We start from the raw sequence: 24809 nt of genomic DNA on the forward strand, positions 1-24809 counted from the left end.
TTACCTCAACTGTCCTTTTTGGACATGACCTTTGTTGTATGACAATTGCATCCTGCAGGGTGGAATAATAACCCAGAGACAAAAGATATTTAGTTAAAGAAGTAAAATAAATAAAGCCCCCTTGTACTGTTGTAATGGAAGCTGATTGTTGTGTATGCTGTAAGGCAATGGATAATAATATCTGTCTAATATTTTGTTTAGAGAATGGCAGTGGTCTCTGCAATGTCCTGGGTCCTGTATTTGTGGATAAGTGCCTGTGCAATGCTGCTCTGTCAGGGGTCCCTCCATCACACTTTCCAGCAGCATCACCTGCACAGACCAGGTAGGACTGAGATCAGCTATGAGATGCTGTAAGATTGCACACTTTCTGCCTGTGCTTTGTGTGTCTCGATAAATGATTGAATGATTATGAAATCCTTTATCATTTAACTTTTATGAGTTGTTTCCCTTTATATTGCACAGCATCTCTTTTTCTTTGGTTGGTCTAACATGTTGTGCTTTGCCAACCTGATGTTGGAACATTCATTTTTTAATGTCATCTTCTAACAAATTCCCAACACAGAAATCCAATGCTGGATAACCATTAAGTTTCTCTTCCTCTGTCCTTATTTCTACCTCTTCTCCCCATCTCATGCACTTTTTGAATGGGTGTGTAACTTCAAGACATTGTGATAGCACAGGTTTGGATAACTTTGCGGTTATCTGAGGCAAATCGGACACAGGTTTGCTGCTTAAAATACTGGCACCATATCTCTCACAGTCACTAGTGCTTACTGGAGGTCAGATGTTTGCCTTAGCAGAGATGAGAGACCCCATTATTCCAAGGTTCTCAAGTTTAACTCTGAAAGTTGGTGGGGAGAGAGGAGAATTTGGGACTGTTTGTCAATGGACTTAAATGCCTGTAACATCAGAATAAATCCCCCAAGTTAGCAGTGGAGAATGCAGCTCGCTTTAACTGTTGTCATCTGCAGAGACTGCACACTAGTAGTTTATTGTGTTTTTATTAATAGAAATGGATCACAGAACTTCTTCAACTGTTAATTGTGGTTTGAGGAGTATGGGCTGTGTTAAATTGAGGAGTTGGCATGTTCTTGCACACTTTTATCATCTGATGAAAATTAGATGGACCGAGAATGTCTCTTAACAAATTTGGATCCAGAGAAAGGTGGGAGAGGCTTGAAGAGTTTTAAAAATGAAAGATGGAAGAATGTTAACTCACAGCAATGAATCATTTAACAATGTGGAACCTTTAATGTTTTTTGATCTAATGGCATACCTTCAAAGACAGATAGTCTTGAACTGCAGGTCTTTAGCAACCTTAATGACTAAAAGTTTTCCCAACTACTTTAGTTGCCCAGAAGTCACAGGTATCAGCATTGTCTTGCTTCCTTGAAATAAAATATGTATAGTATAGAGGAATAGACCTAAATCTTTGATAGCCCAGCTTTCAGTAGCTGTGTTAGGGCATCAGATTAACTCATGCTGTTATCTTTGCTAGCAGGCACTGGAAGTTTGAGATTATTTGAAGTCTGAGTGACAAACTTCTTGCTTGGGACTTGCAGAGAAATTAAGAAAGTATTTATTACAATGCAGCTTTAGGTAATGCTGCTGTTTATTTGAGTCTGTCTCCCAGTGAAGGAAGTAGGAAAAAACAGCCCAGCTAAACAGATAGGTAAAAGGAAAATGTAATCTCGTTTTGTAAAATCAATTGAAACAAGTGACATTATGAGAAAAAATGAGAGCTGGGCAGATTCAGAGCTCTGCAACATTTGCCTAAGCTTGAAAAATCACCCTTTTTATGAAGCAAGAACAGCAAGACACTGAATGCATACCAAGTGTTGGGGAAATGTGAAAAATGACAAAATCTTTCACTCAGAGATGTGATACAGATAGAGTGAAGGTTTTACAGCTGCCTCATCACCTACTTAGAAACAGCCAAGCTTTCCCTCCTGCGAGCCTTTCTCAGGCAGCTTCTCTGCACCCTACATGAATAAGATTGATGGTGTTCTGATCCCAGGCAGCCAATTTCAGTCTCTCAAGAAATAATCCACTACATTGACAGATGAGTGGAATTTGACATGATGTTCACCTCGGATTCAGACTGTGCTGCACCTGGGGAAGCACCAGCTAGTGAGCATCCTTTAGGGAAACTGTTAGGGATTTTGGACAATTTCTGCTGTCACAACAAAAAATCAAGGCACTGTTTTTTATAAGGCCATGAATTTGCAGTCTGCCAACTGAATGTGAAAGGTTGTACATAAAAGGGATGGAAATATGTTAACTTGCAAACTGAGTGATTTTAATGCATTCAACTGCAGTCCCTGAGCACACCCTATTTTTCATATTTATAATATTAGGAATGCATCATTTACTTTTAGTTAGTCACTGTGTAAGTAAGATTAAAATGTTCAGCCAAATAAAAGTGAATAAAAAATGGATGCAGATGAGCCAGTGCATAATTTCAGTAATTTAATATTTGGTATATGAAATTTCAACTTATTGAATCATGGCAAATAAAGCTGTAATCAATAGCACGCTCAGCAAAGCTTTCCCTTCAGTTTGTGACCTTCCATAGATAATGAGATGCTCTAAAATAAGAGATTTTGAGCTGCTCAACTCCGTCATGGGTCTGCTTTGGTAAGAGATAATTAAAAAGGCAGGTTCCACCCTGTCTTGTGCTTCTCGCACTTCATGAATACAAGAGTGTTACTGAGCACAGGAAGGTGCAGGTAAAAGATCAGATCCTCTTGGAAATGTGTTTAACATAATAAACTTGAACTGAACTCAGTGGATTAGTGCAGTGAATATACCCATCTGTTCTATCCTCGTTAATCCAGTTTTGAAGCACTGTAAACCAAGGGCAATATATGAAAGGGTTAGGTTATCAGAGATTTCCAAGCTTTCTTAAGCAAGTGTCTGAAAGGGTTGAAAGAGATTAAAACACACTATATGCAATCACAAAAGTTTTCAAGCTTCCTTTCAGTGCAGGGGAATGTTTCAGTTTTATAATTCAGTACTTCATTATTCATTTAGGTGACTTAGCAGAAGGTACAAACCTGAAAACAAATGCGATAAATGGCTTTACGTGACAGCATTTGTAATTGGCTGTAGCTTTATTTCCTCTGAAACATTGGCAGGTGGGCACAGATAGAAAGGGTGTAGTAAAGTTTGCTGGAATATATCATGGATGGTGCTGTTACTATTTGTAACTGTTCATTATTTTTGTCTCATCAATAAGAAATTTGAATGCCACTGTTAAGAGCCATTAGGTATTGGTGGCTGTTCTTTTTGACTCTAGGTGAGGTGGGCAGGGGAGATATTCAGGCTTCTCTGGGATCTGGAGGAGGCCTCTGAAGGAAGCTGACTGAACACCATTGCAGTATAACTCCCCTTGGGTAATGCACACGGCTTTTCTGTGACTGTATTTCATTTTCATGAAAACTATGTTAGGCAAAGGACTTATGAAAGCATTCACAGGAAATAACTTTATGTGGAAACATATCTCCATTTTTTACAAGCTTGTCACTTCTGTGTGATTTAATAAGAAACAGTGGAAATGAGAAGAATTCCACATTGGCCATTTTAGGCTGTAAGATACAATTGTAGAGCTGTTGAATTGGCCTGAGGATTAGAACAGACAGGTTGTGATTTGCAGAGTTAGCTGAGTGCCTATGACAGTCCATTGATGATCTGATTGACAGGGCTGACCCTGCCCAGAGGTGGGAAGTGGCATTTGGTAAGGCAGCAATATATTCACAAAGTAAAGGATGCAAGTTTGAAAAATAGCCACCATCCCTTCAATCATTATATTCTTAACAAACTTTCTGGTTTTGTTTCATAAATGGGGGATGTTTTTAATCCCAGTTTGGACCATCAGCTAGTGTTGAATCACAGTGGACACACTGGGTGTGTGTTGCTTAAAAATACAGGAAACTACATTGGCTTCACCTGTAAGTTCCAAATAATTAGGTACACATTAAGGATGCTAGGTTAGTCTTGCATACAGTGTAAAGATGGGAGGCAGACACAAGCAGAGACATATACCTTCTGCAGCAATGCTGACATTTGCAAATCTGTTAATTAAAAATAGGCCTATTCAGAGGAAGAGATCGTGGACTAAATCAAGGCTGGGATTGTATGTCTACTAAACATGAAGTACCTTTTATTGTGACAGTAGTTAATGGTGTGCCCATTAGAGACTCACTTCTTGAGAAGATTTCTATGTTTCACATTACAAGGAGGAAAACCAGTCTCAAAGCAATTTTACATGAAGTAACAAGCAACATCAACCTAAGGATACTCTGAGCATGTTTCTCACTAGACAGCATTTTGTGGAAACTTGAGTCTGTGGCTGTGAGCAAAAAATTTCTTAGTTCTGATCTTTGTCTTACCACTGTTTTTCTTTTTTCTGAATAGCCTTGGGGGAAACTGCATATTTTCACATTTCAAAAGGTCTGCTGTTTTCATGTGGCCCATATATGTGGCTATTCAGGTCAAAAGAGACGAGGAAGAACGTCAGTCTGAATCTAATTCCTCAGCAAAGTGTAAATAAAATGTGTTTATTTTGTAGAACTGTTGAGATTGGGAAGATGAATTCAACAGGATTTTTACTCTTGATATTGTTAGAAGCAAGTGTAGGACTAGGCCATTAATATTAGCAAGAATTGTATTCCATTAATCACACAGTGTGAGTGCAAACTGTTACCTTCAGTGTACAATGTCCAAATTGCCATGAAGCAACTTAGGCAGTACCCAGCAGGTCATGTCATGGGCATGAAAGCTGGCAACTGGTCTTTATTGCTGTGTTAATGACAGGAAAATAAGCTCTAAGGCCTAATTCAGATGTGATTTACAGCAGTGCATGCCCTGGGAACACCATACCTATACTGACTTGTCCACAATCAGTAAAAATCCCTGTCATGAGTTATTTCAGTCACTCCCTGGAAATCATCTCTCTCATGATACCTTTCTGTTATATACCTCTGGCCTTCACAGTCTGTTCTTGATGTGGGACCACCAGCTGCTAAGTAAAGAAATCCAGGTTGGTGGTACCTACTGTATTTCTGGTCACATACAAAACATATTAGGATGTGTATGGACAAACATTCATATGTATTTTGTGTAGGCAGAGAACGGATGTAATATAATCAACACTTAAAGGATGAGGTAGGATTACTAGCAGCATGACAGCAATGAATTGTCTGCTGTGCTTGTGTGATGTGCTTGTTTACAGCAGCAAATTTTATCAGAAATATTACACCCTGTGATTTTTTTTCCCTGAAAAATCAAACCTCTCAAAGAAATCTGCCTGTAGGGTGTTTGCAGAGAGTTACCGGTGTTTGGGCTTTTGCACTGGTTGTTGTTTTGGTTTGATTTGGAGTTTTTCCCCCCTAAACTATTAATTTAATGATCTTGTGTCTGGTCTTAATGGTCTGGGTAAAGAGGAAGAAGTAGGTATAGGCATTGCCAAGGAGCAACCAGTAACCAATGGCAGGTCAAAGGCAAGAGGACACCTTTCCTTCACTGGAGAAGAGTGTGTAGCTGGGAGGCTTGCAGCTCAGTTGCAGGTGGAGGAAAGCTGTCACCAGTCATGCTGCTGAATGTGATGCTTTGTTACTTCTGATCCAAGGAGATGGAGCATCCTGAGGGGCCGCAGATGTTGCAGCTTGATGGGCTGTGAAGAGCAGCAGGGCCCAGGTGTGCAGTGGGGCACTCAGTGTGCTGCTGTGCCCAGGGAGGCTCTGCAGGAGCTGCTGGAAGCGTGGCTGCGTTCCCTGCCGTCGCCTTCCCAACACCCCTTGTGCACAACAGCAGTGGCAAGGTGCTAATTGTGGTATTTCAAGAGAAACGCTTTGTCTCCTGCATATGGTTTGCACTGGCAATATCTGTGCTCTGGCTTAGTTGCCCCTGCTCTGTCCTTGATCCTGGCCGTGCTCCCGTCCCCACCCCCTGTCACTTCAGCTCTCCCTTGGGCCTCTCTGCAGGCAGCCACACAGGCAGATGCAAAGCACATCCCTCTTTGCATGGCAGGAGCTGCTCTGGGTAAACAGGGACCAAAAAGCCCCTCTTATTACAGTGGCCTCAGCAGGCATCTTCTCTCACACCTGTGTGCTGAGCCTCCAGTTCTAAGTGCAGCCCTGGGGCCTTGGTGAGCCATAAAGGGACCTTTCAGTGCACTGCACTATTTGTAGTCACGGTATTAAATACTGTTAGAATTCATATTATGGTGGTTAAGTCCCAAGGAAAATTTGGCACCTACAAATTTAAACCCCAAAGGCAGCCTGCATTGCCCTGCACTGAAGTATTTCTGCTGATAACATCAGAAACCTGCCTTTAATGATTAGCCTACTTTAGTCCAAGGCTCATTTATATTTTAAAAGGCAATATACAAGCGCATTTCCTCATAAGATAGATGTGTTTTCTCCCATTAAGTTTCATATTGTTTTATCCTATCCCACCTCTAATCTTTGTATTTCCTTTTCAATGTTTTCTTTTCCACTCTGCTGTGAAATCAACTTTTGCTGTGAGCAAGATTTATTTTCCTGATGGGATTCAGCATTTTTGCTATTTTCAGATTCTCTGTACAGAACAGTTCTCTCCAGATAAACTTATTTTTTTTGCACAGGAGCAGTGCTGGAGATTTCTATTCATTGTGCTCTAGGCAGGGACCACAAGCACTGCAGCACAGTTGGACTCTAAATTTATGAGGCTCAGTCAATGATGCACAATGGGGAATAGGGGGTGTAAATTAAGATGAATGAAGTTACAAAGCCCCATGTATGTATCTCTGACTCATATTTCTGTGCTCTATTTAGAAGATTATCTGACATCTCTCTCTTGCCTTCTGTATTCCTTTCAGAACAACAGTTTTCCCCTTTTTCTTCACAGTGGGAGAGGATAACAGTCCTGCCCATCTTGAAAGGTCATTTCAGTGACAGCAGGTGCAGGATCACTGTTGCTAACATATGATAGCCAATAATTGTCATAGTATTCCATTGTAATCTTTATTATAGTCTGAGAGAACAGCTTTACTTGGGAACTGAATTGATGGCAGGAATGGAGGACCTTGCTAGTTCTTAAATAATGTGAAAGTGATTCCCTGACAATCACCAAGTGCAATACATGGGCACTCACTTATCTGAGATATCTGAATTTCCCTCTGCCAGGGTGCCCTCACTGTGGTGCCTTGTGTTTGAGCTACAAGTAATCTGGGAGTTGTCGGCTCCCCACTAGCAGCTCCCACTGAGTCACATGTACTGGGAGCTTTTTCAAATTGTGTATAAATATTTCTTCTATGAGCTGTGAAGCTTCATTTGTATGGCATGCACCTTACCTCTCACTAAATCGGCAATTAGAAAGCAACTTAAATGGTGATCCTTGTGTCTTATTAGGAGATCTGCTAATTCAGATCAAGATATGCATTTAATCTATCCTTATGAATGATCTCAAGCTCCTGTTGGATTTTGCTTCCTGTAAGTGACAAATCTGAAGCAAGAGCCTTTCTTGTGAACCAATAACACTGAGCAAGAATCACTTCTGCAGTTAACTTATGTGCAAGCAAAAGTTTAGAGAGCTATGATTCTATGAACCTGAGCAGAAAACTCCTATGAACATACATGGCAGTTTACTGGGAGGCGGGGAACTTGGTACTGAAGTGTCCTATGTTGTAAACAGCATCAGGCTGTGTAGATCAGCCTGAGTTCAGGCAAAAGCCTCAGGATCTGAGCTGCACACGCCCTGATAAAACTTTATTGTCTTTTTTTTTATTGTCCTCATTAGTGCTCTTCAAAATTGCCTTTAAATATTTCTTGCAAGCAAAGCTGTGGTGTAATTTTATTGTATTGTTAAGCGTTTATTAATTATAACCTTTTCTTGCATGGTCTATTTATATTTGATCATGACATTAATAGGTTGCCAAAGCAAACTGAAGTTAATTGTGTTTAATTAAGTGGTTGGGAGTAAACAAGGACAGTTTATTCAGAAAATCGGTTTCATTGATTTATATGTTTATTTGTTAAGAGAACATGAATAAATGAAGGGAACCTATTGTTTAGCATCCTTTCCTATACATGCTGCCCAGGAATCATCAGTAACACAATTGTGACTCTGAACAGATTCAAGGATGGAAAAGTATCTGTATGTTATATATATGCCTACACAAACCTATTAAGGAGTGAATGTTCACATTCTGAATCATTCTGAATTTAAACGTAACCCCTGACCAAGAGGAAATGAGATCAATAACATTAAAAGTAACAGTAAGGTAGTGTTCAGAACAATGCCTTGTGAAAAATGCATTTCAGGGAAACTTTGCTCCTTTTCAGATTGGTTAAAGGTGCTTTGGGTAAGGAAGGTGTGTTTAAAGCACACTAAAACACAGGTATTTTCTGTAATAATCTAATAATACAATACATAGCTGTATTGTATTTCTAGGGTATCATAATTCCTGTGTTTTTATCACACCTTTCAAAATCATCTAATTTTACAGTTCAGAAGCTTTTGAACTCCATCTTATTTTATATTTGAATGTAAAATCAGAACTGACTCAAGTTCTAAGGACTTAATTTTTTTTCTTTTTTGAGGAAAGTTTCCTCAGCTGAATCTGTAATTTAAAACCCCCAACCAGGTACTTTATTCATCGTTTCTGCCTTGATATTCCTTGTTTGGGAAAAGAAAGCCACCTGCTGTCCCATCAGCCATCCAAACAAGTCGTCATCCTGATAAATGAATACATCCTTCCTGGAAGCATATATTCAGATGCCAGCGGCTGCCTCTTTCCCAAGAGAAATCAAGTCTTCACAGACTTCAAATGCAATACCAATGCAAACCCAAGGAAGATCTTGTGTCCTCCTAGCTAGTACCAGCTCTTGTTTTGGTTTGCAGCAGCACTGAACTTAAAGGAGGCCTAATGTTTCCAGAAGTTGCCTTTTCACCAAAATCAACCTCCTCTGCTGTTGTCATAGTTCCTTTTTTGATTAATATTGCTTAAATTCATAATCAATCAGGGCTACACTGACAGTCTTTTCTGGGAATATCTTTAACTCATGAAGTTCCTCTTCTTTGTTACTTGCATGAGATGCTTTTGAATTTGGGTGGTCAGTCAGCAAGAGTCACTTCTGTGCATTAAAACAAAAACTCAAGGGATGAATTGAAGATGAGAGAGGTTTTAGTTTGTAATTGGTTTCAGTGTGCCAGGACAGGATCTGATGGAGAATGATTGTATCTAAGCCAGCTCCCACATCTGTAGTATAATTATTTCTGTAGTAATATCATTTATTTTTGTGAGGCTTAAAATGCAGATTCCTCCCCAGTGATTAGAAATTGTCTTTCTATGGCTGAAACCTCAATGCTTCCTCTGTTCTGTCAGTTGTCTGGGTGGTGTTTATCTTAACCTTGTTTTGAGCTTCTCCAACAAATAGATGACTCCTTTAGTTCTAAATTAGTTTCTTTTGGTATTTCTATTATCTCTTTCAAGTTGGCAGGCAAGGAAATCAGATGTGCATCGAATGAAACCATTTGTCATGGATTAGTGCATGCAAATGCCTTGATGATAGCAATAGACAAAAGCCAGCAAGTTTCTGAATGGGGAAGAGAAAATTAACATGGCCCAAATACCAGTGATAGAAGTCCCTAAATGAGATTACTCATACCTAAGAGTAAGTTGTTACTCTTCTGTCTCCTCTCTTGCCATTTTTCCCTCTCAAGGCACTAGAGCAGTGCAGTGACCCCTGCTATGTGGTGAAGGGTCCACAGGAACTTTTGGCTTTCCTAGAGCTACTCAATGGCAGGACCTTACCTCTGCCTATCAAAACTCATCTTGCACCCACAGCAGGAGAGGGATGGCACCAATAGGCAGGCTGAAATAGAGAAGACTATTAGTGCTATTCCAGCATGCATACTGTAGTTTGTCACAGCACCATGGGAGCCAGAAGAGCTGCCAGGCAGGATGTTTTAGTGAATTATGTCGAGGTAGAATAGATCCTCCTCATTTTCTCTGTTGGAAATGCTAAACACTTCCTTTTTCCCCAAGGACTGAATTGGTAATTGTTTAATGCTGATCTACTGTTGATAACACTGAATTGAATGAGTTGACAGTAGTTATTAGATATTTATCTCTTGTTTGTGATTGTTACTCCAGTTTCTTTATGAGCTTGCTTCCACTCTTTAAAGCTAAGTGTGTGTTCTGCTAAGTTCCCAGCTCGAAGGATGGTGTGAGGAAGAGCTGAGACACAGCTGTAGGAAGGGAATTTTGAGACCTTGACTGGGAGCAGCCTGTGGGCAATGAACATCCCGTGCACATTTTCACATTGAATTTCTGTCTCTCCCAAACTGCCCTTAGGAGAGCACCAGACACAGAGGCTGTAGTTTAGTGAAAGGACTACAATGTGACCAGATTACCTGCTGTCTTCCTGAGATTTCCACTCCATTTCAATCTTTTTGTTCTCCCCTACTTCTTAGCTCTTGTGCTTTAATTCATTGTACTTGTACTGGAACCAGGCCTTTATTCCTCATACATTCAAAGTTTCCTTTGGTTTTGATGCTGTAGTGTCGAGGTCATGATGTTACCACAAACATAAGTCTGTTGGTCAGACCAAGTGATGCAGGCTCTGGAAAGTAAACTCCTGACTGAACAGGACCAGTTCTGGAAATGAACAAATACTAGTGACAAACTTCAATGTAAATTAAAGGGAAAGGGATTTCTGCTTTCACTGAGAATCATTTTACAATTTCCCCTCATAAAACAGTTCCTTGACTTTTCAAATTGTATTTGAAAGGGTTTTGAGTTGCCTGTTGCTGCACAGTGTTTTTTGATGATGTACTTTCTACAAGCAGTATGGTATCGAGCACTTCTTTTGTACTAGTCATACTCCTCTGATGTTCAGGCTATGAAAGTCTTCTCTAAACCTTGTTCTTAAGGAAACTGAATTACTTATACTCTTGTTTGTTTGTGTTGTAGTCTATCAAAGGAAAAAGGTGAAATCTATAGTGTCTGGACATGGAAACAAGCTACAAAGCAATATCACATTTATACTGAAGTCCTTCTGATGAGGCTTATATATCTTTTGTATGCTGTTCCCTACAGCTGAGAAGCTGAGCTCTTTAGCAGGTGAGAAGAGATTATCCCCTAGTCCTGACAGAATCTACGTATCAAAGTCTGTTAGGGAAAATTCTGATGGAGTTTAAAATGCAAGTCTGCTTTTAAATGTAACTATAGCAAAATAATTTCCCCTGTATAATACATGTGCATTGTATAAATTGGTAGCTAAAGCTGCAGAGATCCTGCTGTAAGCTGTGTCCTGCCTGCTGTTAAAGAGGTGCTTCAATGTTCAGATTTCACAGAGGAACCAGCCAATGATAGAAACAAAATTTAAATATGTCTGTGTCAGGCAGGATTGTTGCATATTCTGATAGCTCATACAGACCTCAGAACATCAATATTTGCTATAAAAGGAGTAGAGTTTATCAGGACACCAAACGGGTACCTGCCTTTCTGTTTGGTTTATTTGTTCTCTTTATGCCCTGCTGAGGGACAGATGATTCCCCTGTTCATCCTCTGCACAGCATCCAGCAGTGGGATAGGTCATCTGAGGCAGCAGCTCTCCATTGTGAGCATATTTAGGGCAGCTGAGATGCAATTAAGTGAGGCTTTGTAATTCTGTTCCTCAGGTAGCCTCTTCAAGTGAGGCTGGTGGCTGTCAGACACTGTGCTCCCAGCTGGTACTCAGTGCAGGCACTCTGTCCCTAGAGCTCTGTCCTTGGCATGGCTTGGTGGGAAAGTACAAGTGTTGCTGTGAGCCTGATGATGGATCTTGGAGCCTCTTAGCTCCCTCTTTTCATGAAATCAAGTGCTTTACTGTAAGCCAACTTCACGCTGGCTTAAACTTTCATGGCTAAGCTATAATCCATCAGACTGCCCCAGTTATGAGGTGTAAAACTTCACGTTTGCTTACTGTTACTCAATTGATAGATTGGAGCATTGTAGTGGATTTTTCCCCTGTGTCCATGCTCACAGCTGAGCCACAGGCTCAGCCCATGCAGACAGGCAGTGCAGCATTTGCTGCAAGTGTGGGACTTCTCACTTTTTACCAACTGCTTCCTTTGAGATGAGAAGGTTGGGCTTGTCTTTGGACAAGGCTCCCACTTTAAGGGTATATGTCACTTGAAGGCTACGCTTCCCACCAATTCTCTGTGATGCTTCCAGTCTTCCCCAGGCAGTATAACACTGATTCTGCATAACTTGAACGTATTCCTTGTAACTGTCTGACTTGCAAATCTTGTTAACTGCACACTGTTATCTCAGTATGCTTGCAGGCCAGCTGCAGCAGCATAAAAACTTATGGCAAGCTAAATCATGTCATTTTTTTCTTTAATGGGGGGAAAAAAATCAGACTATTTAATTTACTACAATTGGCAAAAAAACTTAATCTCCTGATTGCTTCTAAAGGCACAGATTACTCTGGGGAAAGAGCTGGAAGATCAGTCACAAAAGAGGTCTGGGGACTTCTAGCTAGAAAATCGCCTGTGAACAATGTCTTGTTTGGCCCAGCCAAAGGTGGTGGTGAGGGACTTGGTAGGACCAGGATGCTGTTGGAGCACACCATGTCTTTCCTTACTAATGGCTGTTTTTTGGCTGCTTCTCTTGAGTGTCAATCCTACAGCATAAGTTTTGCTTCTCATTCTCTGGAAGGTAGAAAACCTCCAAGGTAGGGAAAGGCTGTCTGTTATTTACCTTTGTTTTGGTAACACAAAAGCTGAGAGGTTCAATAGCTATCTACCAGCATGATGTTTCCTGGCAGGACTTCATGCTGTCATAAAGCCACAGCAGGATTCCTGTGTCCCAGATCATACTGGGGTCACCAGGTTGGATTGGTGAGTCCTGGCAAGGAATCCTCTTCCACAGAATGCTTTTCCTCTCATACAGTGAAAAGGCAACAGAGCTTCAGCTGATGACCACTGCCTGGCTTGCAGAGTATCTAGAGGCTCTTATTAGGCCTTGAGAGTCACGTTAGCACTTGATTTACAGAATCACAGAATCTTAAGGGTTGGAAGGGACCTTAAAAGATCATCCAATCCAAACCCCTGCCAGAGCAGGACCACCTAGAGTAGCTCACACAGAACTCATCCAGGTGGGTTTTGAAGAATTCCATCTGTACTGCTGAATTAATGTGAAAATTACTCACTTTAACCTCTTTTGCTTACAAGCTTATATGTGCTTGAGGAGGTGCAGAAAATATCTTTTCTATTGTGACACTTGTTTATTTTTGTAGGCTGAAGGAATACAGGGTAACACTCTACATTTTACAGACATTGTTTCTTTTGTTGTGTGACTAAAGTAGTGTAAATAATTCAACTTTTTGACAGCCAAAACAAGATCTCAAATGCTGGTTCAGTATTTAAATTCTCAAATTAGTTTAGAAACATTTGATTTGTTTTTCTTACTAACTGGAAAAGGAGAAAAGAAAAAACACCTGAAACAATTTGTCACATTTTTAAACACTGAAATAAAAGCAAGGAAAAGGCCAGATTAAATTAATAAAAAATGATCTAGAGAAGGTACTGCTGATTTCCTTAAACAGATTTAAATCAGAGTATCTCTGATCAGAAGCTGTGTTCTGCTGTGGGGGCTGAGCCTTCATCTTTCTCCCAAAAGTAGAGCTGTGGTGTTAAGATATTGCTGGTAGGCAGAGTAACTTCCAATACCTCTTATTTTCCACTTTGAATAAATAATTAGAGCAAGATGAGACATGAGGATTATTCTCTATCTTGCCATGGTAGAGTACAAAAAGCCAGTCCATTGCTCAGTCTCCTTGGCTAACATAGTGTTTTATGTAAATGGGCTTTGAGACAAGCCTTACCCTTGCCAAAAAGTGAAGAGATGGAAGAGGCAGTGTTAAAATCACTGCTGCTAAAACTGAGCCCAGCTTTGCTCTGAGGTGATGGTGGCAGATCCTAGTCACTGAGAATTGTGGGTGTGTGAATGAGGCTTTAACAGACAAAGGATAGATGTGTTAATAATACCTTGTTGCAAGGTTTAACCTCTGGGAATGGCAGCTTTGGATGATTTTGCTCATCTTTCAGAAGAAAGCTAAACCACTACTAGTTAATGACGTGGTGCAGCAGATGTGGATGTTCTACCATTCTTCTGCTGTGTTTGAATGTAAAGCATGAATGGGGGCTTCCCACCATTTGCACTTTGGAGGAGGCCACAGCTGCAGCCCAGCCACAGCAGAGCACTGCTTGTGGCCTCTGCTCATCCATTCAGAAAGAACCAGGAGCCACCAGGGAGGGAAGGCTGCTGTTTCTGGTACTATTGATATGTTTTCCTGACTTCTCTCATCTCAAGATCTTTGCTAATATAATGAGCCAATTTCACTCATCAAGATGACAGAGACCAATGTCATTTCTCCTTTAATATACATCTGTAGAAATTATCTTGCTGTCCTTGAAGAAACAGACTGGAATATCACTTTTTGAGAGGCTTCTTAGTTTTTAACTGAGGCTTAATATTAGAATTGTGTTTCTTTAAATGATAGCATCTGCTTTTGTCATTTTTATGTAAACTCATCTCTGCTTTGCAAGGCACCACTGTTCTCCTCTTCTGGACAAAACTTGATCATCTGTCAGCAGCAAAGCTCTGTCTGTGCAGTCTAACGCTAATCATTGAGTCCAGCAGTTGTTTAAACTATATCTACTTGTGCCTTTTTCATGACAAGTTCTTGGGAGGATGAGGAGGGGTTTGTATTGGGATTTGTAAGTGGCCACATTGGACTTGAAGTGTACTTACAGTCAATAAGTGAGGGATTATATGCCAGAGGAGACCTTTAGTGAAATATATAAACTTATCAAAAAAATCTTCTGGCAGGAGCATATCCATTTAACAGAAGCCTTTTTTTGGTAAAATAAAAGCTTTGTTATGTTATTTATGATTGCTGATGCAATATAATCAGCAGTGAGGTGTTTGGGACATTTCCCTGGGACCTGATTCAGATGAAAGATTTGAATCTTGGTCTTTCACTGGGCTGTTGGGTTTGTTTGAATTTTCCTTTTACTGGGGAGAAAGTCTTATTGAACCAGTGAGCTGCTCATTCAGCACACAGAAGGCTGCTGGCATGGCCTGGCAGCAGCACAGCATAAAGACAAGGGGTTGCTTTTCAGCAGCAGAAAGCTCAAAGCCCTGTGATTTTTGTCAAGGTACCAGACTTGTTCTGCCTAATGTCTTTTCACGTTGTTACCCATCTCAGTGGACAATCTGTAGCTGTCAAATCTTGCAGAGCCCCAACTTTCTGCCAGCAGAAATAGAATAGGGTGTAAACCACTTAGGATTGGGTTTGACAGCCTTTCATATGGAATAGAAAATGCAGATTCCTTTCACAGCTGACAAAGAGCCGATTATTTATGTTTCTTAGAAAATAACCAAGAATGTCTAAAACTTTTGCTACCATTAAGAATGACTTTCCTTGGATTTTCACATGTTCTTTTGGAATCACGACAAACTGAGATTAAACAACAAACAGCCCCTGAGATCTGTCCTTTTTTTTCAATGATTTACATAGGATAGTACCCATAAATTATGGAGACAGCTTCTGGGCACTGTGAATGAGCAAGTACTTTATTTGTGATGTAGTTCTGAGAGAACCTGTGGATTGTATCTGCAGAAGATAACGGTGCTACCAAGTAACAAAGCTGCTTAGTGTTTTCAGGACACTAAGTTATGAGGCAAAGGTGCTAACTTCTGATTTCTAACATAGACCCATGAGTTTTCATCCTGGATTATATTACTGTCTGCCTGTCTCTCTCCTTATTGCTTTTACTGCATCATCTAAATGTCAAAAGAACAAAAATCTGCCTCTTGTAACAGGAAAAGGATGAAGATTTTTCATCTTGCTCTGGTGCTCTGAATACTTTGACATCTGTAGTATAACTACTTCTCAGGAAATTGACCCAGTTTTGGACATTCTCTTTTGTTTGAAGCATTTCTCCCTTCTTTAATGGGAAGTTTTTGAAAGATGCTATAAAATTTTGTTCTGCTGCAAAGCTTCTTTATTTATAGATGCTGTTATTTTACATATTTCCTTTCATTACTCCTTGAGGAGGATGGAGGGAGGTAGCAGTGTATCATCTCCCAAAATGAGATTGTGTGGATGCACCCATGGCCAGACATGTCTGTCCTTTTTGTTCACAGTGGTTCAGACACAGTCATATGCAGCCCTCTGTACACTGTCTCATCTTGTAGTGCAGAGACCTGCTTTTAGTGTACAGAGCTGGATTTTGCACTTGCTTTCTCCACAGAACATTGTCCTTTGTTCTTTTTGTATTTCTCATCTTCTCACAATAGCCCATGTTGGGGATGTTCACCATCACACATAACTAAGTGCTAAATGCTTCCTATCAGCAAACCAGGTTTTGCAGTCAGTTGTTCACATAGTCACAAGAGTTTGGGCTTTGGCTGTATTTCTGCCAGCTCTTGATGAAGACTGGAATGTTTTCAGTTCTGCTATTGCTAAGAGCATCTTTCCTCATTGTGCAAGTGCCAGTCTGGAAAGAGATGCTTTCCCCAGGACCATGACTTGTCATGGGCTAAAGTGGCAGCAGGAATAGTATTGTAAGGGACTGCAGAAAACCCCTCTGTATGCCTCTGGGGGGAAAAAGTGTTGTTGCTTCTTCACTTTTCTTTTTTTCCACCATAGAGAATTTCTGCAGTTCCCCTAATAGCAGTGAAAACATTTGTTTGCAGCAGCAGAAGCAAGATGTGTCAGTAGCTGCCTTGACCAGGGCTGCAGCTGCAATGTCACTGTGATGCAGGAAGCTCAGCACACAATCTTCCAAGTTTCTTGCCCCTGCTCCCTCCAGACCACTCTAGCTTTGCTTGTCTTCAGAGCACAGTGCTATCAGATTTGAAGCAGTGCTGGCAAGCTGATGGTGCTGACATTGTTTGTGTGTTTCTAGGGGAAGAAAAGGTGCCATCAAAAGCACTGGGCTTCTCTCATTCTCTTTAGTTTAGATATACCTGACATTTTGCTTTTTTGTTAATCACTGAAAACCTTCAGAAATGCTGCTCCATGGATTGGAAATACTTACCAAATTCCCTGCTTTTTCATTCTTTTATCTGCCTGTCCCCACCCCCCTAATAAAGATACTCCTTTTAAATATTCTTTCAACCTGTAGTTCTGTGTTCTGGTGGCCACAGTTAGGCAGACCTCAATGCTGGCAAAACTTGGGCTTTTGAAATGAAATACTTAAAATCATAAAGGATAAATATATGAAGCCTGGGAACAATATCAATTATTCTGCCTTTCTTCTCTGGCAACATTTTTCTTATTACATTTTGAATTATGATTGCTGTAACATTCTAAAGTACATATATCAACTCAAGTATGGAAAAAGCCTCAAGTGTCACTAAGTTTGCCATGACTGTTTCTGTCAATATTTAATGCAATTCATACAGCAAAGAAAGTCAGAGTTAACTGGTGGAAGGTAGTTCTTGCATGTGGTGACACCCATACTTTTACTGTAAGCCAATTCATTCTGCTTTATGTTCCCCACTTTCACATGACTTTCTTTCATGGATGTATAGTGCATCATATGCTTCTGTATGCATGATAATCAATCCACTCGGTGATCTTCTGATACCCAAGAGTTTATAGTTTGTTCAGCTTTGTGATAGATCATAATTTGAATCTACTGCCTTTGCCAGCCTGCTGGGCAGAGGAGCAAATACCTTCTCCTCTATGAGGCTCCAGTCTGGGAGTCCAGCAATGAGGGGATGCTCGTGTCTTCCCTGGGCAGGGAGTGGTGCCTAACTGTTCAGGCAGCTCCTGTGGCTGCCTGGCTGCCCTGTACTGCAGCTGCCTTTTGAGATGGAGTATAAAGATCTGGTAGTTAGCAGTGAATGGAGATTTGAGGTAGTAACAGGTTTTCTTTACAATAAGCTTGCCAAACATTTTGGTTTCATCACTCTTCTTCTGGCAGTGATAGATATATTAATTAGCATTTTTATTGCATGATAGTCCATAGCCTTAAAATGTTAAATTGTGAGCACATTTGTACTATTAGTGCTTTCCCAGGAATTATAGACAGATATATATTATTTCCTTATTGGCCATATTAAGTCATCATAGTTGGAGAACTCTACACCTGTTCTTTATGCATTTTTTCCCCTGTCACCAGAAACATGCAGACATCACAGCGTCTCACCCAGCTGTCAGGACTTGAAGATGTTTTCTCTTTTTCAGCCACTTACACAGTTTATATGGAGGAGTGGAGGATATGAAGGTTTCATCAGTATGCTTTTCCATAACTTAATTTATATTTATTATTTTTTCAGGCAGGGAAACATCAGGCCTAGGAGGAGAAAAAGGGGTAGGCTATGAAACATTGTTCTTAATGGCAGCAATGAAAGTGTTCGGTGATTTGGGATGTTAAAGCAAGTCTGCTGGGAAATGGATTAGTAGGCCAGGAGAGGGTATGGTGATCAAAGTGCATACTAAATTAATTTACCTCACGCTCCTGCAATTTATCACATAGATATCACCTCTACACATGAAAAGACACATGGAGTATGGATGCAATATTGCTCCAGTGCTTATATCTTATTCCAGAACTTAAATTATTTAACACTCCTGCTTTAACCTTATTGAAATATTAAAAGCCTGCAATTCCTTAGATTTGCTTTTGTTATAACTGTAATGTTACGTTGTCATGTCATTATGACACTGGTTCATAATTGCAGCTCAGACAGATCTTTGGCCATTTGAATAGAAATCAAAACTGGTTTTGACCGGTAAATGCTAAGCAATTTCCTTATGAACAAGGACACACATTATAAAGAAGGAGGAATTGCAGATTCACTTATGTCAGGAGCCCTTTTTAAAGTAACTTTTTCATTTGCTCACTCTTGCAGCTTTTGGCTTGCAGCCCTTTCCCACCTCTACGGCAGTTCAGAGTGATTTGTGGCAGTTATGCTTCACAATTAGACTTTGCTGGTAAATAGTTCATTAAAAATATCTACTTCAAAGCAAGATGAAACAAGTGTGTCAGAGGTTTTGATCCAAAGTTCAGATCTATGTGTTGTTGAAGGGCCTCTGGGTTGGATGGTGGTGCAGCGAAGTTGAGTGTGGGAAGCCCACAGTTACATCCTACTGTGAGTTATGGGAAGGAAAAAGTTCTCATTTGCTACTCAGGGTCCAGGAAAGTGCCCTGACAAGGCTCCTGTGGTCTGTCTCTCACCAAAACCTGCCTTGTTCCTGAGCAACTCTTACCCATAAAAGTTTTTGCCAGTTCTCTTCCCTCAAAGCTTCAGCTGTACAGAATATGTGCTAATGGATTACAAAAAGATTTCCTCAGAAAGAAGTCTCAGCTAGCTATAGTCAGCCTGCTTAATTCAATTAAGCTGCTCTGATCCCTGCTGCTTGTGGAACTGGCAAGCAGAGTGGTGCAGGGGAGAGGGTCTGGTCCTCTCCTGACATCCCACATCCTCCTTCAAATGATTGCTTGGCTCCTGTCTGCAGAGCCTCCAACTTCTTCTTCAGCTGGGAGCATTTTCTTGCCAGAGTTCCTCTAATTAATTGCTTATCTCCAGGTCTTTTAAAAATTTGGTAACTGGTGTATCTAGTTGTCTGTTTCCCCTTAAGTCTGAAATGGTTTTATGTACATCTTAGATAAGTGTACAGTCAGCTAAATTAATACTAATTACAATTTGCAAGACTCCCATGAATTCATTCTCTGAAGAGAGAAAAATTTTCATGATGGTTCTTCATAGGTAGAGGTCACAAATACCACTGTATTAATACTTTTTTCATTACCAACACCTGACAACCCAGATTGCTTCTTTCTAAGTTTTGGTTCAATTAATTTGTTTTTACTACTGGGTCTGTCACACATTTTGGTGTAGTAAATAACCTGCTAGTGAAACAACATCTTTTAAAATCAGTCCAGACTTGCTTGTGACTGTTTGGTTTTGTTAGGCTTCTGTTTGAGGAAAAATGGATACTTGAAAACATGCAAAAAAACCCCCCAATTACTTAAATATTTCAGTGTACTTAATTTCTGAAGCAAAATATTGTGTCCTTGCAATTTGACTATCCTTTGTGTATTTCTTCAGTACTTTACCCATAGAATGTATTTTACCCATAGAATTAGTTGTGAGTCTCAAAGCCTTTCCCCTTGGGATGAAAATACAGCACACACCAGACATCAGGGCAGCTATGCTAAGGGTGCTTTTTGCATCTGGCAGTGATGTCAGATCAGCCCACGCTCTCATAGTGTGGCTGCACAGAAGGAGGCAGATTCCATCAGCTGAGACTGGCTGCAGGGAAGTGTGCAGGAGAAGAAGCTAAACCATGAGGGTGGCAGAGTTTCTGAAAGCTCATTGAATGATGAGGTAGTGCAAACATTGGAACTCAAACTCCCAAACTGGCAAGAAAAAGGTGGTGGAAGAAGTTGCTACTCTCGTATAGGAGGAAATCTTTCCAAAACAGGCAGTTGGCTCTCAGTTGAGTTTTCATCGTAGTGTTACTCCATCAGCAGAGTGTAGGCACTAAGAAAGACCACACTGATTCAACAGTATTTGACAAGCATTGCCCAGAAGACATAGGGCAGTAGATGATGAAGGTTTCTAGGGTTGTATATAAAAACACCTTTAGATCTTTTTACAAAATAAGATTCATTGATGTCTCCTGTGAGGAGTTTCAGATGAACTAAGGGATCCATCAGAGAAAAGATTAAATGGTTAATCAAGACACTTGATCATAATTAGTGCAAAATTAAGCTCTTCCACTGAGGTAGAAAATTTATCATGGCAAGTCTTGTTCAGGTCCACAAGAGAGTGGTACATAAGTAGGTCTATGGGTGATAAGGGAATTCTTATGTAGTCAAAAAAGAAGGAAAGATGCAGCAATCTTAAATAAGAGAAGGCCAAAGCTACAGAACCTCTTTGCAATGTGTTGTAATCACAAATCAACAATGGGTTTGGATTCAAAAAATAGATTAGAGACTTAGATGACTGGTAAAAGACACTAAAAATATCTGTAGTTACATTTGGATATTTTTTTAGCTTATAGCCCCCCTTTGAACTGTGTAAGCTTACTAGCAACCTCAACTTCATGTCTCTAGTGCAAATCCTAGTCATGCCTGCACTAAAATCTTGGCCTGATGTCCATGACATTTGGCTCTTAAGTCTGATGTAATATATCTAGAACTAAATTGTTCTGTCACTGTGGGTAAGGCAGGACACATCATTATATAAAATCTGGTTTCAGTCTGGCCACTTTCTGTCCTCCCTGCAACAAGTGTCATCTTCAGCTCTCAGCTTGTCATCATGGCCACCTCTGAATTGTGCTGTGAACCATCTAAGATGCAATCATTGAGGTTTATATGTGCAGCCAGAAGGTTTATTAAGGCTCTTGTCACATGTCTTGATTATTTTTTTACCTTCATTTGTCTGTTCTTCATAAGTTTTGTTGTACTGTGCAAGTGTCTTTCTGAAATGATGAAGCAAAGACTGTCCTTAGCCTGTACCTCATGTTTGTCCTGGTATCCCCTTCACTGTTGTATCAATTGCAAACTACTTGTTTTGGTGTTTTTAATAGCCTTTTTTGTCTATTCCCAGCAGATGTATCTCCTGTTGATTGCATTGTACTCTTTCATATGTATCTCACATTGTGTAGGTTTTCATGTTGTTCATTCACATAGTACTTCATGTAACCTTCAAAGCACTGACCTACTTCGGTGTTAGCTGCTGTGGGGACACTCAGTTGGATGTAGCAATTCTATAACAACTTCTCTCCAACTGCAGAAAGATTTCCTTTAGATAGTCTGTCTTAAAGATCTGTGCTTAAGATTACAGTTAAATTATTCTTAGGCAATCATCTCTTATCTACAAAGACACCTCCTTGGGACATACTGGTTTAGGTACTCAAATACAGGTTTACACTTTCTGTTGTTTTCAGGCATCTAGTTTAAAAGATGCATAAGTATTTCATTTCAATGGATTATAGTCCTCTCAACATCCCCCTTATAAAAAGAAGACAATGACAACTGTGATGTGCTGGTTGGAGCCTGTGGTAGCTCCAGAGCTATGATACCTGCTCTGGGACACGCTAGCCTAAACCAGTTGCTCTGTTCATTTGGTACCCTGTTTCTCTAGCTGGGCTAGATTCAGTGTTGTTCCAGCACCATGCATGTGTTTGATTTCAAATCTACCTTCTGCACTTGGATGTTCAGTGTAGGCTACTTTTAAGCTGTTTTAGCTGCTTACATTAAAATTTATCAAATGGCATCTTAATCATATATGTGCTTGTGCTGGGTTTCTCAGGTTTGTTAATAACTGTTCTTGATAATTGTTAGCTTATCAGAAAGTGTAGCTAAAATTTAATCAGTTATGCATGTGAGTGTGCATAATATTCAGGGCCCCTGGTTCATTAATCTGAATCAAACTGTGCTGCTCTGAAAGAAGGAAGATGTCATTGAAATGAAATAGATGTGTACAGCCAGGCCATTGCCTTACAGGCAGTGATGATAAATCTGAGGCTTAGGGGCTCTTGATGTCCCATACAGAGAAGTGCATGCATTTGTTTATAGCAAGTTAAGACTTAAAACAGGATTTCTGTTGGTGTTTGAAGCTGGTGTCCTGGCAGCAGCCAGCAAACACTTAATTAGCATCTAAACCCAACCTTAGGGCCTCAAGGGTGACCTTCACTAGAGGAGAACAATAGACACTTTTCCTAATTACTGAGTGGGGCTAATGGATGCATGGGTGACATCAACTCCACAAAAAACTATTCTTGTTCCTCTTGGGCTCCTCAGACTCCTTTGCTTGTATCGATTGCATCTCTGCCCTGAAAAATGTAAAAGCAGAGTGGAAGAAAGCTATTTTGGCTTGAGGTGCTGTGAGATCAACACTGGTGTGGTATACATAGTGATTTAAATGTAATGTTCCAAAAAAAGGGCAAGCTACTGTGCTCATCTCCACTGAAACATTATTAATAACTGTGTTCTCTTATTAAGGAAATAAATGTGGAACAGGGAATTCCCTCAGAGTTGAAGGGTTTAAATTGCTCCAGTCGATAGTATACATAATACCATCAGTAATACTTATTAAACACAGCTCTCTTAAAAATATTAGCTGCTTCTTTTCAATGTCTGTGGATGCTCACTACTTCTGTATCCCAGCTGCTAGTTTATCCATAAAGCATGCTCACAAAAAGTATCCCTTAGTCACTGAGGGCTGCTTCCTAAGTAAAGTGACAAGTCTACTGTAGAGCAGGCAGGCTCTGCTGCCAGCCAGTGCTATGTGTCAGTAACCTGGGGTTGGATTCAGAGGCTACACACCAAGATTATTTCCTTTGCAAACTGCGATATGAGGTCCTGCTTTCCTCTCTTGCTTTTCTGCACCTCTTGGTAGCATGGCTCAAGCTATGTACTGACCTAGAACTAAGTAGTTACTGTACATAGAAGTACATAGGTTTACTGGATTAAAATACTAGTGAGTGTGCCTTATAGTAATTATAGTACTTTAAAATGGCTCATTTGAATCCATTTGACATGTGCTGTCTTTCAATGCTTTTTGCCACTTTTGCATTACAAAACCTGGTCAATAACTGCTTGGTCTCTTTTTATTTGCTTTCCTGTGTCCCTCCCCCTTTTTTTATACCTGCTGGAAATGAAGAGTTTGAATCTGTTTAGTGGCCTTGATTACTTTTGGTGCATTTACTGGTGTGTCTATCCTGTTTTTCCCACTTTGCCTTTTTTAGGATGAGTACCTTCAGTTTTACTCCTTTTAAGTTTGCTTTAACTCCATTTATATTCCATCTGTACGATTTTTTTGAAGCTATTCTTTTTCTAGATCCCAAATTGTCTGACTATGGCTGAACTAGAATTTTTTCCAGCCTGGTATTGTTTACTTTAGAAATATCTTGGAGAAGGTAGAGCTGACTGGCATGACTTCAAGTAGAATTGCATCTGTTTTGTTAACTCTTGTATAATTTGATGAATTTTTCCTCTTTTTCTAAAACAAACCCAGAAAAATGGAAAAAAAAAATCAATTGAAATGCAATTCAACAAATGAAAACAACAATTAATGTTGGCCTCCAAAGTGAAGCAGGAGGAGTTAATGCTGGTATTCCCTTCAGAGCCTCAGTGCTATTTTTCTTACTTTGATAATACCAACAAAGTGGAAGCAGCTTGGGCAGATTTGTGTGGGGAGGTGTAAAAATTGTGGGAGTGTGGAAATAGCAAAATAAATTTATCTTCATCCCACTACAGTGTGTCACTGCAGCTGTTTATTTCAGTAGTTGTTCCACATAAAATAGCAAAGCAGAGCCAGCTTCTCCTCTGCCTTAGACTGGCTGCAGTATATGGGTGTTTTCAGGTAACAGGACAGTAAGCAACATCAGGCCTGACTGCTACCTGTATTGCCATCTACCTTGGGCTAGATGAAGGTCCTGCTGCTTCACCAGTTGACCAAAAAACACTGCCAGAAACTGTGACTGTGAACAGCATACAAAAAAGTGAAGCTCTTTGAGGAGCTTATGGTTGAATGATGTCCTTGCCTCACAGGTTTGGAAGCCAGTCTCCTGTGACTTTATTTCCTATGTCCCCAGTGGGACATATGCTGAAAAGGATTCCCTTGTTTTTCAGCTACCTTCTTCTTGCTGGGAAAGTGCCACAGAGTCATCTCAAAAACAACTCTAGGAGTGCTATTGACATTATGTGGGGTGAGCTCCAACACAACTCTGATGAGCCAGCATCCCTGCCTTTTCAGGGGCTGTGGATCTTGGCTCTGATGTAAATTAAAGCCATTATCTCTTCCA

At 40.2% G+C, this 24809-nt stretch overlaps 1 protein-coding gene across 1 annotated transcript in view; it reads left to right on the top strand.

Annotated features, from left to right (window-relative positions):
• The first annotated feature begins 204 nt into the window (after window positions 1-204).
• The window catches only part of TAFA1 (TAFA chemokine like family member 1), a 211570-nt gene continuing 186965 nt past the window's right edge, over window positions 205-24809 (top strand). The window contains exon 1 of the mRNA XM_062008547.1: window positions 205-322. Within this exon, the coding sequence (XP_061864531.1) occupies window positions 205-322 (118 nt within the window). The remainder of the gene's footprint in view (window positions 323-24809) is intronic.

This window comes from Colius striatus, chromosome 15 (genome assembly GCF_028858725.1).
Source record: "Colius striatus isolate bColStr4 chromosome 15, bColStr4.1.hap1, whole genome shotgun sequence".
NCBI classification, from domain to species: Eukaryota; Metazoa; Chordata; class Aves; order Coliiformes; family Coliidae; genus Colius; species Colius striatus.